The following is a 14,664-nucleotide window of genomic DNA, read 5'->3' as shown; positions in this document are numbered from 1 at the left end:
ACTTGAACTCTGTGAAGCATTTATTTGGGCTGCAATCTGAGGTACAGTTTACTCTAATGAACTTATCATCTGCAGCAGAGGTAACTCTGGATTTTCCTTTCCTGTGGCGGTCCTCATGAGAGCCAGTTTCATCATAGTGCTTGATGGTTTTTGTGACTGCACTTGAAGAAACTTTCAAAGTTCTTGAAATTTCCCGAATTGACTTACCTTCATGTCTTAAAGTAATGATGGACTGTCATTTCTCTTTGGTTATTTGAGCTGTTTTTGCCATAATATGGACTTGGTCTTTTACCAAATAGGGCTATCTTCTGTATACCACCAGTATCTTGTCACAACACAACTGATTGGCTCAAATCCATTAAGAAGGAAAGAAATTCCACAAATGAACTTTTAGCAAGGCACACCTGTTAATTGAAATGCATTTCAGGTGACTACCTCATGAAGCTGGTTGAGAGAATGCCAAGAGTGTGCAAAGCTGTCATCAAGGCAAAGGGTGGCTACTTTGAAGAATCAAATATAAAATATATTTTGATTTGTTTAGCACTTTTTTGGGTGTTACTTCATGATTCCATTTGTGTTATTCCATAGCTTTGATGTATTCACTATTATTCTACAATGTAGAAAATAGTAAAAATAAAGAAAAACCCTTGAATGAGTAGGTGTGTCTAAACTTTTGACTGGTACTGTATATGACACGTGTGCTCATGCATACACCTTATGTATCCCATTCTCCCGTCAGCTGGAGGAGAACTTCCGTGCGTTTCGTGATGAGGTACAGAAGCAGCTAGCAGAGCAGAAGCGGGCCCTGGCACAGCAGTGTTCTGAGCTGGAGGAGAGGGACACTGAGGTCTCAGACATGAAGGAGACCATCTTTGAGCTGGAGGACGAGGTGGAACAACACCGAGCCGTAAAACTCCACGACAACCTCGTGATCACAGACCTGGAGAGTGAGTGGTGGATGGACACTAGTTTGCATCCCAAATTGCACCCTATCCTATAGGGCGTTCACTCACTGCTGTACAATGTAGAGAAAAACAGGGTAATTCAAGAAGGTGCTACGAAATTAAATGTCAAAATGTAGTTTTCTTTTCCCTATGTCGTTAGATTGTTCTCTACAATATTATAAGCTTAATATACTAGTACCTGACAGTGTTGCTGTGACCGTTGTTAGTTCGGACTGCCGCTCTTGGTCTTGTGTCCTTCATATGTGGTGATGTGAGGTAGAACCATTTGGAGGTGTTTCTGCTGGTTGGACCAATCAAAATCAACTTGATGTCTTTGTCGTTTTCACATCCAGATCCTTGGCTGTCATTGCCTATAACTGCAATCAATCTATGTGAGAGGGGCTGTTTCTATGGTGATTTTAAAGGGAAAGACTCAGAAATACACAAAAACAGGAACAGATTGTCTTCGCAGAGGGTGGATATTGAAATTCAGTCTTGGTTTTGTAAATAAATATATATTTAGTCCCTATTTAGTTTTGTATTCAGCGGATTACATGTTTTCACTCAAACTCAAGCTTGTCAGGTGACGTTTTGAAGTTATCGCCGTTCTGCCGTGGAGCAGCGCCCACTTTATGATCATGCCTGTGATGACATTCCATTCACTTAACATGCTATATTCTCAGAGTAAATCGCTGGTGACCTTTGAACCATATACATATGCATTTGGAAAGTATTCAGACCCCTTCCCTTTTCCTACATTTTGTTACACGTTACAGCCTTATTCTAAAATAGATCAAATTCATTATTTTCCTCATCAATCTACACACAATACCCTATAATGACAAAGCGAAAACAGGTTTTAGACATTTTTTGCAAATGTATTTTAAGTTTTTTTTTAAACACCTTATTTTGGAAAGGCACACACCTGTCTATATAAGGTCCCACAGTTGACAGTGCATGTCAGAGCAAAAACCAAGCCATGAGGTCGAAACATTTGTCCATAGATCTCCGAGACAGGATTGTGTCGAGGCCAAGATCAGTGGGGAAGGGTACCAAAAAATGTCTGCACCATTTAAGGTCCCTAAGAACACCGTGTCATTCTTAAATGGAAGAAGTTTGGAACCACAAAGACTTTTCCTAAAGCTAGCACCTAAAGGATTCTCAGACCATGACAAACAAGATTCTCTGGTCTGATGAAACCAAGATTGAACTCTTTGACCTGAATGGCAAGCGTCACGTCTGGAGGAAACCTGACACTATCCCTGCGGTGAAGCATGGTGGTGGTAGCATCATGCTCGGGATGTTTTTCAGCGGTAGGGACTGGGAGACTAGCCCGGATCGAGGGAAAGATGGACGGAGTAAAGTACAGAGAGATCCTTGATGAAAACCTGCTCCAGAGCGCTGGGGGCGAAGGTTCACCTTCCAACAGGACAACGACCCTAAGCACGCAGCCAAGACAACGTAGGAGTGGCTTCGGGACAAGTCTCTGAATGTCGTTGAGTGGCCCAGCCAGAGCCCGGACTTGAAACAGATCGAACATCTCTGGAGACCTGAAAATAACTGTGCAGTGACGCTCCCCATCCAACCTGACAGCACTTTTGCAAAAAATTCTACAAATGTTTTTGTTGTTGTTGTCTTTATGGGTTATTGTGTGTAGATTGATTGAGGGGGGGAAACTAATCCATTTTAGTATAATGCTGTAACGTAACAAAATGTCAAGGGGTCTGAGTACTTTCCAAATGTACTGTACGGTAGAGAGATGAGGTTTGGATTTTCTATTGAATGGACATATTAGTATAAACCTTGAATGAATGCATTAATTTGATTAATTAATAATTGTGTGAACACACTATATCCTATTCCCTTCCTAGTGCACTACTTTTGATCAAGGCCCATGGGATTCTGGTCAAATGTTGTTCACTTTTTAGGGAATAGAGTGCCATTTAGGAGACACACATCAGTCAGGAAAAGGGTCTAGGGGGAATAATATGCTCATCCAGAGAGTTCACCAACGATGCTGGACCAATACTGAATCATATACCAATGATAAAGCTGCTGTGCCCACCAGGTGGCAATGTGGGACCATTACTACACAGCCTAGTCAGACAGTTTATCCTGTCTCAATTCATTCATTTAATTATTCATACTCTCTTTTTCTTTTAGACTCCGTCAAAAAACTGCAGGACCAAAAACATGACATGGAGCGTGAGCTCAAGATGCTGCATCGAAAGCTACGGGTCAGTTTGGGGAGCTCGAGGAATACGGAGAGCTGAGGCACAGGACTATCTCAGCTTGTATTGAACATCCGGTGAAGACATTTCACCCAGTCATAATGGAAATTGGTCTGCTGGTCCATAGCATTAGCCCATGGGTGCATCCCACATGACACCCTATTCCATATAATGCTCTGGATGAGAACGTCTGCTAAATGACGTAAATGTAATGCACTACTTTTGACCGTGGTCCATGTCCGGTTCATATCTCCCCTTGTAGGAGGAGTCTATGGAGTGGCGTCAGTTCCAGGCCGACCTGCAGACGGCGGTGGTCATCGCTAACGACATCAAGTCCGAGGCTCAGGAGGAGATTGGGGATCTGCGGCGCCGCCTTCTGGACACACAGGAAAAGAATGAGAAGATGAGCAAAGAGCTGGAGGAGATCAAGAAGTATGTGGTCTTTGTGTGTGCCAATCTCTCCCTGTGTCAAAGATATTGACGATATGTTATCTGTCTCTATAGGCAGGATGAGGAGAGGGGCAGGGTGTATAACTACATGAATGCGGTTGAGAGGGACCTAGCTGCCCTGAGGCAGGGCATGGGTCTCAGCCGACGCTCCTCTACCTCCTCTGAGCCCCCTCCCACCGTCAAGACCCTTATCAAGAGCTTTGACAACGCCTCCACTGCAGGCCTTGTCCCAACCTCCCCCACAGCAGCCGTGCCAGCAGTTACCACAACGATTGCCCGTACACCCCTCAGCCCCAGCCCTCTGAAAACCCCACCCGCTGCTGCTATCTCTCCCATACAGGTAAGAAACACACACAATGGCAGACCAGTAGTTTATAAGCACTCTGAATCAGGCCACCAGGCAGCACAGGCCCCTTCCGAAAAGAGTCTGTCTCTAACCCCATTCTGATTGGTTCAGCAGATGTCAGGCGCCGCTATCATTCCTTTAATGTGGTTCCCCTGCCTCAGCCCTGTCTTTCTAGAACTACTATGAGAATTCCAATTCAGACCCCTGCAAGACCTGACGGGACTTCCCACGGGTCTCTACCCAAACAGTCAGGATGTCTTCAAGTTAACTTGGAATTAATGCTCTGAATAGGTGACACGTGACCACCTCGATGTGACAAAATACAATTTTTGTGTCAAGTCGGGTTGGAAGGTGGGTGAGGAAGGGTCATTTTTTAACATTAAAATGTGAACTTATTATGGGTTAAGGTTTATGATTTGGCCACTCGTCTGGCCAGACTTGAGATGCGCTGTTCACAACCTTTGTTTAGAACAGGCCCAGAGACTTTCTAACCATCACAAGACCAGGGAATAAAGGCTTTCAGAGCTAGTACAACTGCTACATGTTTGAGTTAAGCTCATGTGTTGATTGCCAATACCATCTTTGTTTACCCTGCTCGTGGCCTAGCCAGATGTTTTCCCTAAGGCCCTGAGTGTCAAGTCCAGTCTAAGTCAGACCTTATGGAGGAGAGAGCATGGGAAAGCTCTGGATTTTGTTGGCATAGATATATCTGTCTCTACAGAAATAGAGCCATGTGTCTTCGTGTTGGGGTAAGTTTAATGCCACGTTCACGGGCTAGGAAATGTCTGAAATTTCCGACTTGCTGACTGGTTGAACGTGGCTCATGTATAACTACAACCAGTTAGCAAGACGAAAATGTCAGTTTCCTAGTTCTGACTAGCACGTAAACAGTGCATTAGTGTAAATCACCATACACAATTGGTTCACACAGGGAGCCTATTCACTTAATCACTTAGAGTCCAGTAAAATGTAAAACGGTCATTCATTTGGAGCACAGTGAGTTTTGTCTGTATGGCACACAGCCCGTCTCTTCAGTCAATTGGTTGATCGCTGCCTGTAGTGTTTTGGTTCAAGCTGTAGGAAGAAAATCACTTATGTGAAACAAAGCTCTGGTTGGCAGACAATTGATGGTCATGAAACTTAAATGTATTCTGCAGTTTATTTTTAGAGTGGTCGATATAGCAGGCGCTTTTGAGATGCCCGTCCATCACTCACTGTGTAGCCTCACTCACGTTTTATTGAAGATCAAATATTAATCCTGCAGCTTATAGGTAGATGGCTTTATTTTACCCCCAGGCAGGCCCATGGCCTCTATCTGGTCTGCAGTGAAGGATAATAAATAAGCCCATTTTCCTCTGACACACTTTTGCATTTATTACCATTTTACACACTTCCCTGGAGTGCTTTACAACATGAGGATTTTTGGGATATTTCCATAATGTATAATCTAAAGCTACACTTTTGCGGAATTAGACTAATGCCCCTCAGAATAATATTGAGATGTTAGAAGGGATGAATGTTGGCTGGATTGAAGGTATAAAAAAAAATAAAAAAAAGTTCAAGCAGAGGTCTGGCATTGTATATTTTTGTCATATTTCCTCATTGGTTTGATTATCTGGGCAGTGAGTCGGAGAGGACAAAGCAGCACTGTGTTTCTAGAGTAGTCAGGCTGGAACTATGTGACTCATAAAAAGTCCTCCTCCACTATAACACAAGTCATCCTAGCTTGGACCCAAATCTGATTGTGGAGCCAACAGAGTTGAGCAGAGTTGCACATTTTGGGGAATATTCAGAGTTGGAAACTTTCTGTGGGAATTAACAGAAATATATATATATATATATATATATATATGCAAATTAATATTAAAACCATTTAAATGTAGATGTTTTTTGCATTGGTTATGTTTACCATATCATATGGAGACAGAAACATAAACCTTTAACCTTATCATAAGTATACATAATTGCAAATGATTAAATCCTTCCAATAGAAATTTTAAAAAACAATTTAGTTACAAATTGAACTTTTAATTAAATGAGTTGACTCTTCACATGGGATGATTTCACTGAAAAACAAAAGAAAGGGAATATTGAATGATCCCCAATGATCCATCGCATCTCCCAAAAATGTTTTCAACAAACATCTGTAAAATGATCATCTAGAAACTAAAGCTTTGGTTGTCTTCCTCTCAGGCTTCCATATCTTCTCCCTGGACCTCCTCAATGTCCACCTCCTGAACATCAGAGTCTGAGGCCTTATCTTCACTGTCACTTTCCAACCTTGTTGACGAGAATGAGAATGAGATTGGGGCAAGGACCGTCCTGTTCTGTGCCAATGGGATGCTAGATCTTCACTGGGCTCCAATGATAATTAGTTTCCTGTTGGTTATCCCACTCACTTTTACCCAGCCTCCTTCATCCTTGGGTGTCAAAGCAAGACTCAGACTACGAGTAATTAATTGGGCTGTATAATCCAGGAAGCCATATGTATTGATGCGCTTTAACATTAGGATTTTGATAGCAAGGTAAAACAAAGCCCCTAAGATCTTTTTTATTTTCTGTTGTTGTAATTATAGTTTTTATTTCCTTTCACGATATAACAACAGTGCAGTTGAATTTCATTTGAATTTCATTCAGACAGCAACGGAATGTGTAAAAGGTCAAGGGGCATTAACACCCCCTGAACGCACCGCACACACAACAAAGATAGAAAACGAAACAAACGTTTCATTTTTCACCCTCCCCATAACAGCTATTACAACAAAAGGACAAACTAAACTAAGAAAAAAGGCCGTACCCCTACCAGTTGTCTATGAATGTCTGTAGTCTATCAGGCCATTACAGATTGTTTTCTCTGTCTGTCCTTGAGAGAATGTCCCCAGATGTCAGAAAAGTTATCGGGTTTTCCATTCATTTTATAAATTAATCTTTCATATGAAGCTGTTTCTATAGGCTATAGACCATTTCTTATGAGGGAAGGTCCTTCTCCAGCCAGTGTCTCAGTATTTTGGGTAGCTCTAATATAGGGTGTCCACCCTCTCTGCCCAGAGTGGTTGAAATCGTGCTGTGGTGATGAAATTTCACTTGCTTATGTCAAAAAATAGATTTTACCAAGACATATGATTCTTTATGTTCTGAATCATTCAGTGGGGTCTTTCTCTAACATGTCATTAACATTATATCCAAAAAGTCAGATTTCGTAACCTATTACATCCGATAATAAGTACCGAGATCTGACAGAGCAGTACCGCTTTCTCTTGTGGTCGTCTGCAAAGTTGTTTCCTCGGGTCAAAAAGGCTTTGAAAATAACACGCTTGCAGTACGCTCTTTGCTCCATTGACATTTCACAAAGATATGCTTGTTTTTTGTGAAATCTTCGCGAAAGAACAGGAATTTCACATTAATCTGAAGAGCGTTAACTAAACTGAAAATACTATGTCATGTCTCAATCGATATCTATCCTACCTCTTTTTTTTTTTTGTCCTCCGAGTTTGAGAAGAAAGATAACAAGTTCAACTGTGAGCCTGTCAGTTAGCCTTAATTCTCCCACTGCATCCAGCCTAGTTGATGCAATGCTATTTTCCAGATATTTTAGGGTAAAAATATGCCCCCTTTTTTATTTTTTTCAGCCTCCATTGATTTAGTCACCCAAATTTTGTCCATCCGATCCTGCAATGGTAAAAACTCCAATAACTTTGAAACGGATTATGATGGATACATTGGTTTTCTTAGAGGAGTGTATACCCAATTAACATTATTTTACCCATTGGACAAAATATGCGTTTTTGATTGGATACCCTACTTCTTGAGTAGTTCTGTTATACTGTCCTCATTAATGAACAATGTTGCTGTATATGCTAGTGTGTATGTTTGATTGTGCTATGTTTCAGAGGCACACTGCGTCGACCCCCAAACCCCCATCCTCCATGGTGGACAAGAGGTCCACTTACACAGACCTCACTATGCCAGGTGGGTACAACACTGTCTTCATTCATATCATGTAATGGTTGTCCAACAGAACAGACATATTTACATTTGAGTTATTTAGGAGACACTTATCCAGGGGGTCAGTGCATTCAGCTAGTTTAGTAGGTTACCTCACTGCACCATGACCTCACAGATGAACACCACAAGACCGAAACAAGTCCGTCACTGCCGTCTGGATGTCCATGTATAGCTAGGAGGTTGGAATAGTAGAGCGGTGTGTAGCAGACGGGGGATGGGAGATTGACCTCCTATCTTGAGTGTCAGGTGTAATAATGGAAGAAGGGCCACAGGCACTGCAATCACATGAGGTTCATATAGCAGCCCAGCTCTATAGGCCTGGTCAAAAGTAGTGCATTTAATACGGAATAGGGTGCCATTTTGGATGCAGACGAGTAAAAAGAGCATGCCACAATGGATTTAGATGCCTGTTCACACACTTAAGAGCCACTGTTGGTAACTCAGCTCACACTCAGTTTTTCCACTTAGCTTGGCACAAAAGCAGCCAACTGTGAGCCTCACAAAGCTCTACTTTTGTATTTAGGAAAAGTCTGTTTGCATTAACGGGTATTCATGTATCAATGTAATAACTTGGGCTCTGAAGTGTGCTTATTTACTGGCTGGATGATTTTATGGATCGGGGTTATGACTTGCCCCCTGCTTCAACCAACATACTTCCATATTTAGTTAATTTAAGGGTCCATTTAGAGTACTAGGGACTGTTCTCCATCCCCAACAGCAGATCACCTGCTCCGGGCCTCGCCTGGGACCCCCTCTGCCCTCCAGAGGGTCCCCAACATGGACTCCAAGTCCCTCTCAGGTGTGTGTTTACTATATGCACCTGTCTAATGCTGTATCATAAATTTGTGACTGTGTGCTGTGCTCCAAATTACTTTATTGTGGCTTGATAGTGAAAGTAATGTGATTGTGGTGCAGATAACACTGTGGTTAACTACTTCTTCAGTCATCACAGTGACCCATGTTCCAGTAAGTGACCTTTCTCCTGTCTTGTCCCCAGTGTCCCGAAGGTGCAGTGAGGAGCTGAAGAGGGACATGTCTGCCTCAGAGAACACTGCCTCGGCCTCCCTCATCACCTCCTCCCCCCAGCTCTCCTCCCTTCCCCCTGCCTCCTCCCCCACCGCCTCAGTCACCCCCTCCGCAAGGGGACGCTTACGGTATGGACTCTCTTTGTGTGTGTGTCAGTATCTGTGTGTCTGTGTTAGGGCTGGCCCTGACCCCCAAAAAATCTTGGTCGACTGAAAAGTCATCTGTTCTTCGACCAATTGATTGGTCGAAATGTTTAAAAGTTTTAAAAGTAATTTTCCGTATGTGTTTCAATAAAATCAACTATATATGCATACAGCTTGTCTTATTCTTTAAGCTCACTGTTTGAATAAATAAGACACAAATTAGTCAAGAGGGAGCTAGAGATCAAGGTAACCTTGTCCTGACCATTCTCCTCCCGCTCCTGCTGGCGTTAGCAGATTCTGCCCTTATTCCCCTGAAGTTCCTGGTAATCGGCTACACGAGGAGTTGGCAGCCTTTCTCATGTGAAATGCCAATTTATCTTGCAACTTCTACTGATCTGTGTGCCAATTATGGTTTTCATATGCACATTTTGGTGGAACAGTTTCTTTTAATTTAGAATGTCTCCATATCTCTAAATCATTGTCATGTGGTTAATCAAAATTCTATCCAAATCTAAATGATACAAACCTTTTGCCATTGCCAAGTATGTAAAAATAGCCTACATAAAGCCAACAAATAAAAACATTGCAGCTTGCAGGTAAAAAATATCCTGATTTAAAAATAAATATCCTATAAATCACATTGGATATACATGCTCTGTCTGCAACGAACTTGTAACATTGTATCAACTATTAACTTGGGTCCACCTGAAGCTCACTCTACCAAACTTGCAACAGCCCTAGTCTGTGTGTCTATCTGTCTGTATCTCTGTCTGTGTCGCTATCAGTATCTGTGGATGTCTGTGTCCCATCTCCCTATGGCTCCTCTGCCCTACAGATAGGTACAGTGGGGAGAACAAGTATTTGAGACACTGCCGATTTTGCAGGTTTTCCTACTTACAAAGCATGTAGAGGTCTGTAATTTGTATCATAGGTACACTTCAACTGTGAGAGACGGAAACTAAAACAAAAATCCAGTAAATCACATTGTATGATTTTTAAGTAATTCATTTGCGTTTTATTGCATGACATAAGTATTTGATCACCTACCAACCAGTAAGAATTCCGGCTCTCACAGACCTGTTAGTTTTTCTTTAAGAAGCCCTCCTGTTCTCCACTCATTACCTGTATTAACCGCACCTGTTTGAACTCATTACCTGTATAAAAGACACCTGTCCACACACTCAATCAAACAGACTCCAACCTCTCCACAATGGCCAAGACCAGAGAGCTGTGTAAGGACATCAGGGATAAAATTGTAGACCTGCACAAGGCTGGGATGGGCTACAGGACAATAGGCAAGCAGCTTGGTGAGAAGGCAACAACTGTTGGTGCAATTATTAGAAAATGGAAGAAGTTCAAGATGACGATCAATCACCCTCGGTCTGGGGCTCCATGCAAGATCTCACCTCGTGGGGCATCAATAATCATGAGGAAGGTGAGGGATCAGCCCAGAACTACACGGCAGGACCTGGTCAATGACCTGAAGAGAGCTGGGACCACAGTCTCAAAGAAAACCATTAGTAACACACTACGCCGACATGGATTAAAATCCTGCAGCGCACGCAAGGTCCCCCTGCTCAAGCCAGCGCATGTCCAGGCCCGTCTGAAGTTTGTCAATGACCATCTGGATGATCCAGAGGAGGAATGGGAGAAGGTCATGTGGTCTGATGAGACAAAAATAGAGCTTTTTGGTCTAAACTCCACTCGCCTTGTTTGGAGGAAGAAGAAAGATGAGTACAACCCCAAGAACACCATCCCAACCGTGAAGCATGGAGGTGGAAACATCATTCTTTGGGGATGCTTCTCTGCAAAGAGGACAGGACAACTGCACCGTATTGAGGGGAGGATGGATGGGGCCATGTATCGCGAGATCTTGGCCAACAACCTCCTTCCCTCAGTAAGAGCATTGAAGATGGGTCGTGGCTGGGTCTTCCAGCATGACAACGACCCGAAACACACAGCCGGGGCAACTAAGGAGTGGCTCCGTAAGAAGCATCTCAAGGTCCTGGTGGCCTTGAGACCTGAACCCAATAGAAAATCTTTGGAGGGAGCTGAAAGTCCGTATTGCCCAGTGACAGCCCCGGAACCTGAAGGATCTGGAGAAGGTCTGTATGGAGGAGTGGGCCAAAATCCCTGCTGCAGTGTGTGCAAACCTGATCAAGAACTACAGGAAATGTATGATCTCTGTAATTGCAAACAAAGGTTTCTGTACCAAATATTAAGTTCTGCTTTTCTGATGTATCAAATACTTATGTCATGCAATAAAATGCAAATTAATTACTTAAAAATCATACATTGTGATTTTCTGGATTTTTGTTTTAGATTCCGTCTCTCACAGTTGAAGTGTACCTATGATAAAAAATTACAGGCTTCTATATGCTTTGTAAGTAGGAAAACCTGCAACATCAGCAGTGTCTCAAATAGTTGTTCTCCCCACTGTATATCAGTAATTAAGCAAAGTGGCAGATTGATTGTCTAGTCTATCAGAGGGATGCGGGGTGTGAACTAGAAATGCCAGGTAATTCAGGAGAGCATGACTGGAAATCCAATTGACTGTAAGCGCAGACAACGCACACTGCTCTGAATGGTTGACAAGCTCGACTAAAAGGACTTTCCTCCTTTCACTATCTCCCTCTCGTTCCTGAGCCTCCTCTCTAATGCTCTGTCCCCCTCTTTCTTGATCTCTCTCGCTCTCTATTCCCCTCTTTCTCTATCTCTATCTATCTATCTATCTATCTACACACTACCGTTCAGAAAAGCACTTTTTTTGTCCATTAAAATAACATCAAATTGATCAGAAATACAATGTAGACATTGTTAATGTTGTATATGACTATTGTAGCTGGAAACGGCTCATTTTTTTAAATGGAATTTCTACATCGGCGAACAGAGGCCCATTATCAGCAACCATCACTCCTGTGTTCCAATGGCACGTTGTTGGCTAATCCAAGTTTATAATTTTAAAAGGCTAATTGATCATTCGAAAACCCTTTTGCAATTATGTTGTCACAGCTGAAAACTGTTGTCCTGATTTTAAAGAAGCAATAAAACTGGCCTTCTTTAGACTAGTTGAGTATCTGGAGCATCAGCATTTGTGGGTTCGATTTACAGGCTCAAAATGGCCAGAAACAAAACTTTCTTCTGAAACTTGTCAGTGTATTCTTGTTCTGAGAAATGAAAGCTATTCCATGTGAGAAATTGCCAAGAAACTGAAGATCTTGTACAACCCCGTGTACTACTCTCTTCCCAGAACAGCGCAGACTGGCTCTAACCAGAATAGAAAGAGTGAGAGGCCCCGATGCACAACTGAACAAGAGGACAAGTACATTAGAGTGTCTAGTTTGAGAAACAGACGCCTCATTTGTCCTCACCTGGCAGCTTCATTAAATAGTACCCACAAAACACTTGTCTCAATGTCAACAGTGAAGAGGCAACTCCAGGATGCTGGCCTTCTAGGCAGCTCAGTTTTTCAAACTAGACACTAATGAACTTGTCCTCTTGCTCAGTTGTACACTGGAGCCTCCCACTCCCTTTTTATATTCTGGTTAGAGACAGTTTGTGCTGTATGGAAGGATTATTCTGTCCACAGCTTGACTTGCTAGTCAGTGAATGCAGGGGATGAACAAAAAAAATTATAACGCATTGTATTTTTGAGGTTTTCAATGTCACGCTGATGTGTTGTAGATTTTCCTCTTCTGAAAGGTGCACTGAGGCAGTTTGTCAGATACAGATATAGCCTAGTGCTGGACTGAAAAGCAAGCTTAATGGAGAATCTCCTTTGACAATCCTTTTTAGTCCAAGATCAGGCTAAATATGTGTCTGTAAAACCGCCCCTATGTGTCTGCTTTATTCTTTCTGTTCCTGTGTTCTTTCATGTCCTTCTGTGTGTCCATAGGGAGGAGAGAAAAGACGCCCTGTCTGCACTGGCCAGGGAGTACGGGGGATCCAAGAGGAACGCCCTGCTTAAGTGGTGCCAGAAGAAGACTGAAGGATACCTGGTAATAACCAACAGGGTGGGAAAAGGGTGGAGGGTACAGGCTGACATAATGCACACACGTGCATGCACACACCAACTTAGGCGACTTACTTACTCCATCCCATTGGACAATGTTTGGTTTTACTCAACAGGTTTAGATGCAGGAAAGAATATCAGATCGTTACTGTTTTGATCAGTAACGCCTTGTGCTCTCTATGGAATAGCTGCAAACACAGATGGTGAACTCTGTTTCCTTCCTGTTCGTTTCCAATCAGATCCCCTTCCTTCTCCTTCCAGGCTTTTAAGATGTTTACCCACCAGGCAGCATTAAGGATGCCCTGTGTAGTTACCATGGTAGCAGTTAGGCTTTGCCCTTTCCAGGAAGTGTGCCAGACTTCGCCCTAGTCCCGGCCTCTCCTCTGCCAACTTGACCTCTCCTCTCACTGAAACTCTGACGGCAAGGGCACGTTGGCACAGATGGGCATTGTGGGAAACTGTGTAGGGTAAAAAATAGAGGATTATAGTCTCTGTTGTAGCACAAGCGTTCTTAGCCGTTCAGTTTGGGAAATAGAAAGACAAGGCCTTTAATACTATGTTAAATAGCCTCTCTACTTTGTCGTCTTTCTGTTGGTTTCTGGTGTTAGGGTTTGTTCCTTACGTCCTTCTTTGTCAATTATTGGTTCATTGGTGAAATTAGCATTATGACAATATCTTTAATTAAATAATTCAAAAACCTTTATTAATGCAATTGCAGACAGAAGTTGACTAACAGGAACATAGCACACATGTTTCTGAGTAAGTTCTGCATCAAACAAAAGGTCTCCAGGGTTTTATTAAACCCTAAGTTGCGCCCTGGTGATGTCACTGCCCTAAGTCGCGCCCTGGTGATGTCACTGCCTATATAATTTTTGCATCAAAAACCTAGACAACTTGACAATCATCATCCTCTACTCCTGGGACCAAAACTCCTGGGGTTGTTTAACCCCTCCCCTTCTATTAATAAAACATAAGCATAATACATTATTCTAATACACCAAATATTTGGGTACAACCCTTTTTATGACCCCTAGGTGAACCCGACACTGGCAAGGGCAGTCCCCTGTCTCCTCTCCAAATCGTAAATGTTCTCTGTCTCTACCCCTTTTTGTCATTGTTTTCAGGAGTACTGTAGTTAATGTGTTCATTACCTGTGCTCTGGTGCTGCCATGCTCACTGTAAACGCACTGCTACCAGCCAAGCCTCTTCTACCTAATCCAAGATGGTGTAGCAGTCAGACGTCTTTGTCTTTGTCCTGTCGTGTCCCTTGTATATATCTTTTTACATCTTTTTCTTCGCTTATCTTTTAAAAATATTTTCCTAAACCTCAACTTCTAAATACTCTCCAGCATCCCGCCTCACCCAATGTGGCGTGGATCTGCTTTTTTCTAAAGTATTTCTATTTACTTCGGATCTGGAATCCCTCAACTGAAGCTAGCCAGCTAACTACCTACCTAACTCACTGCTAGCGGTCATCAGCTAACGTTTAGCTCGGAAAGCTCTCGCC

The 14,664-nt window shown here is 42.7% G+C and overlaps 1 protein-coding gene across 6 annotated transcripts in view; it reads left to right on the top strand.

Moving 5' to 3' along the window:
• Positions 1-14,664, top strand: part of LOC129818368 (cytospin-A-like) — a 39,470-nt gene that overhangs the window by 8,796 nt on the left and 16,010 nt on the right. For 4 of the 6 annotated variants that reach the window (XM_055874189.1, XM_055874190.1, XM_055874185.1 and 1 more), the window contains exons 5-12: positions 740-947; positions 3,108-3,181; positions 3,438-3,607; positions 3,680-3,965; positions 7,862-7,940; positions 8,695-8,775; positions 8,974-9,130; positions 13,041-13,143. In XM_055874189.1, coding sequence (XP_055730164.1) covers positions 740-947; positions 3,108-3,181; positions 3,438-3,607; positions 3,680-3,965; positions 7,862-7,940; positions 8,695-8,775; positions 8,974-9,130; positions 13,041-13,143 — 1,158 coding nt within the window. The other 2 variants (XM_055874188.1, XM_055874191.1) reach the window with 2 other exon arrangements.

Source organism: Salvelinus fontinalis, chromosome 21, assembly GCF_029448725.1.
Source record: "Salvelinus fontinalis isolate EN_2023a chromosome 21, ASM2944872v1, whole genome shotgun sequence".
In the NCBI taxonomy this organism is placed as follows: domain Eukaryota; kingdom Metazoa; phylum Chordata; class Actinopteri; order Salmoniformes; family Salmonidae; genus Salvelinus; species Salvelinus fontinalis.
Note: the sequence above shows the minus strand (reverse complement) of the source record. Positions and strands in the feature narration are given on the sequence as shown.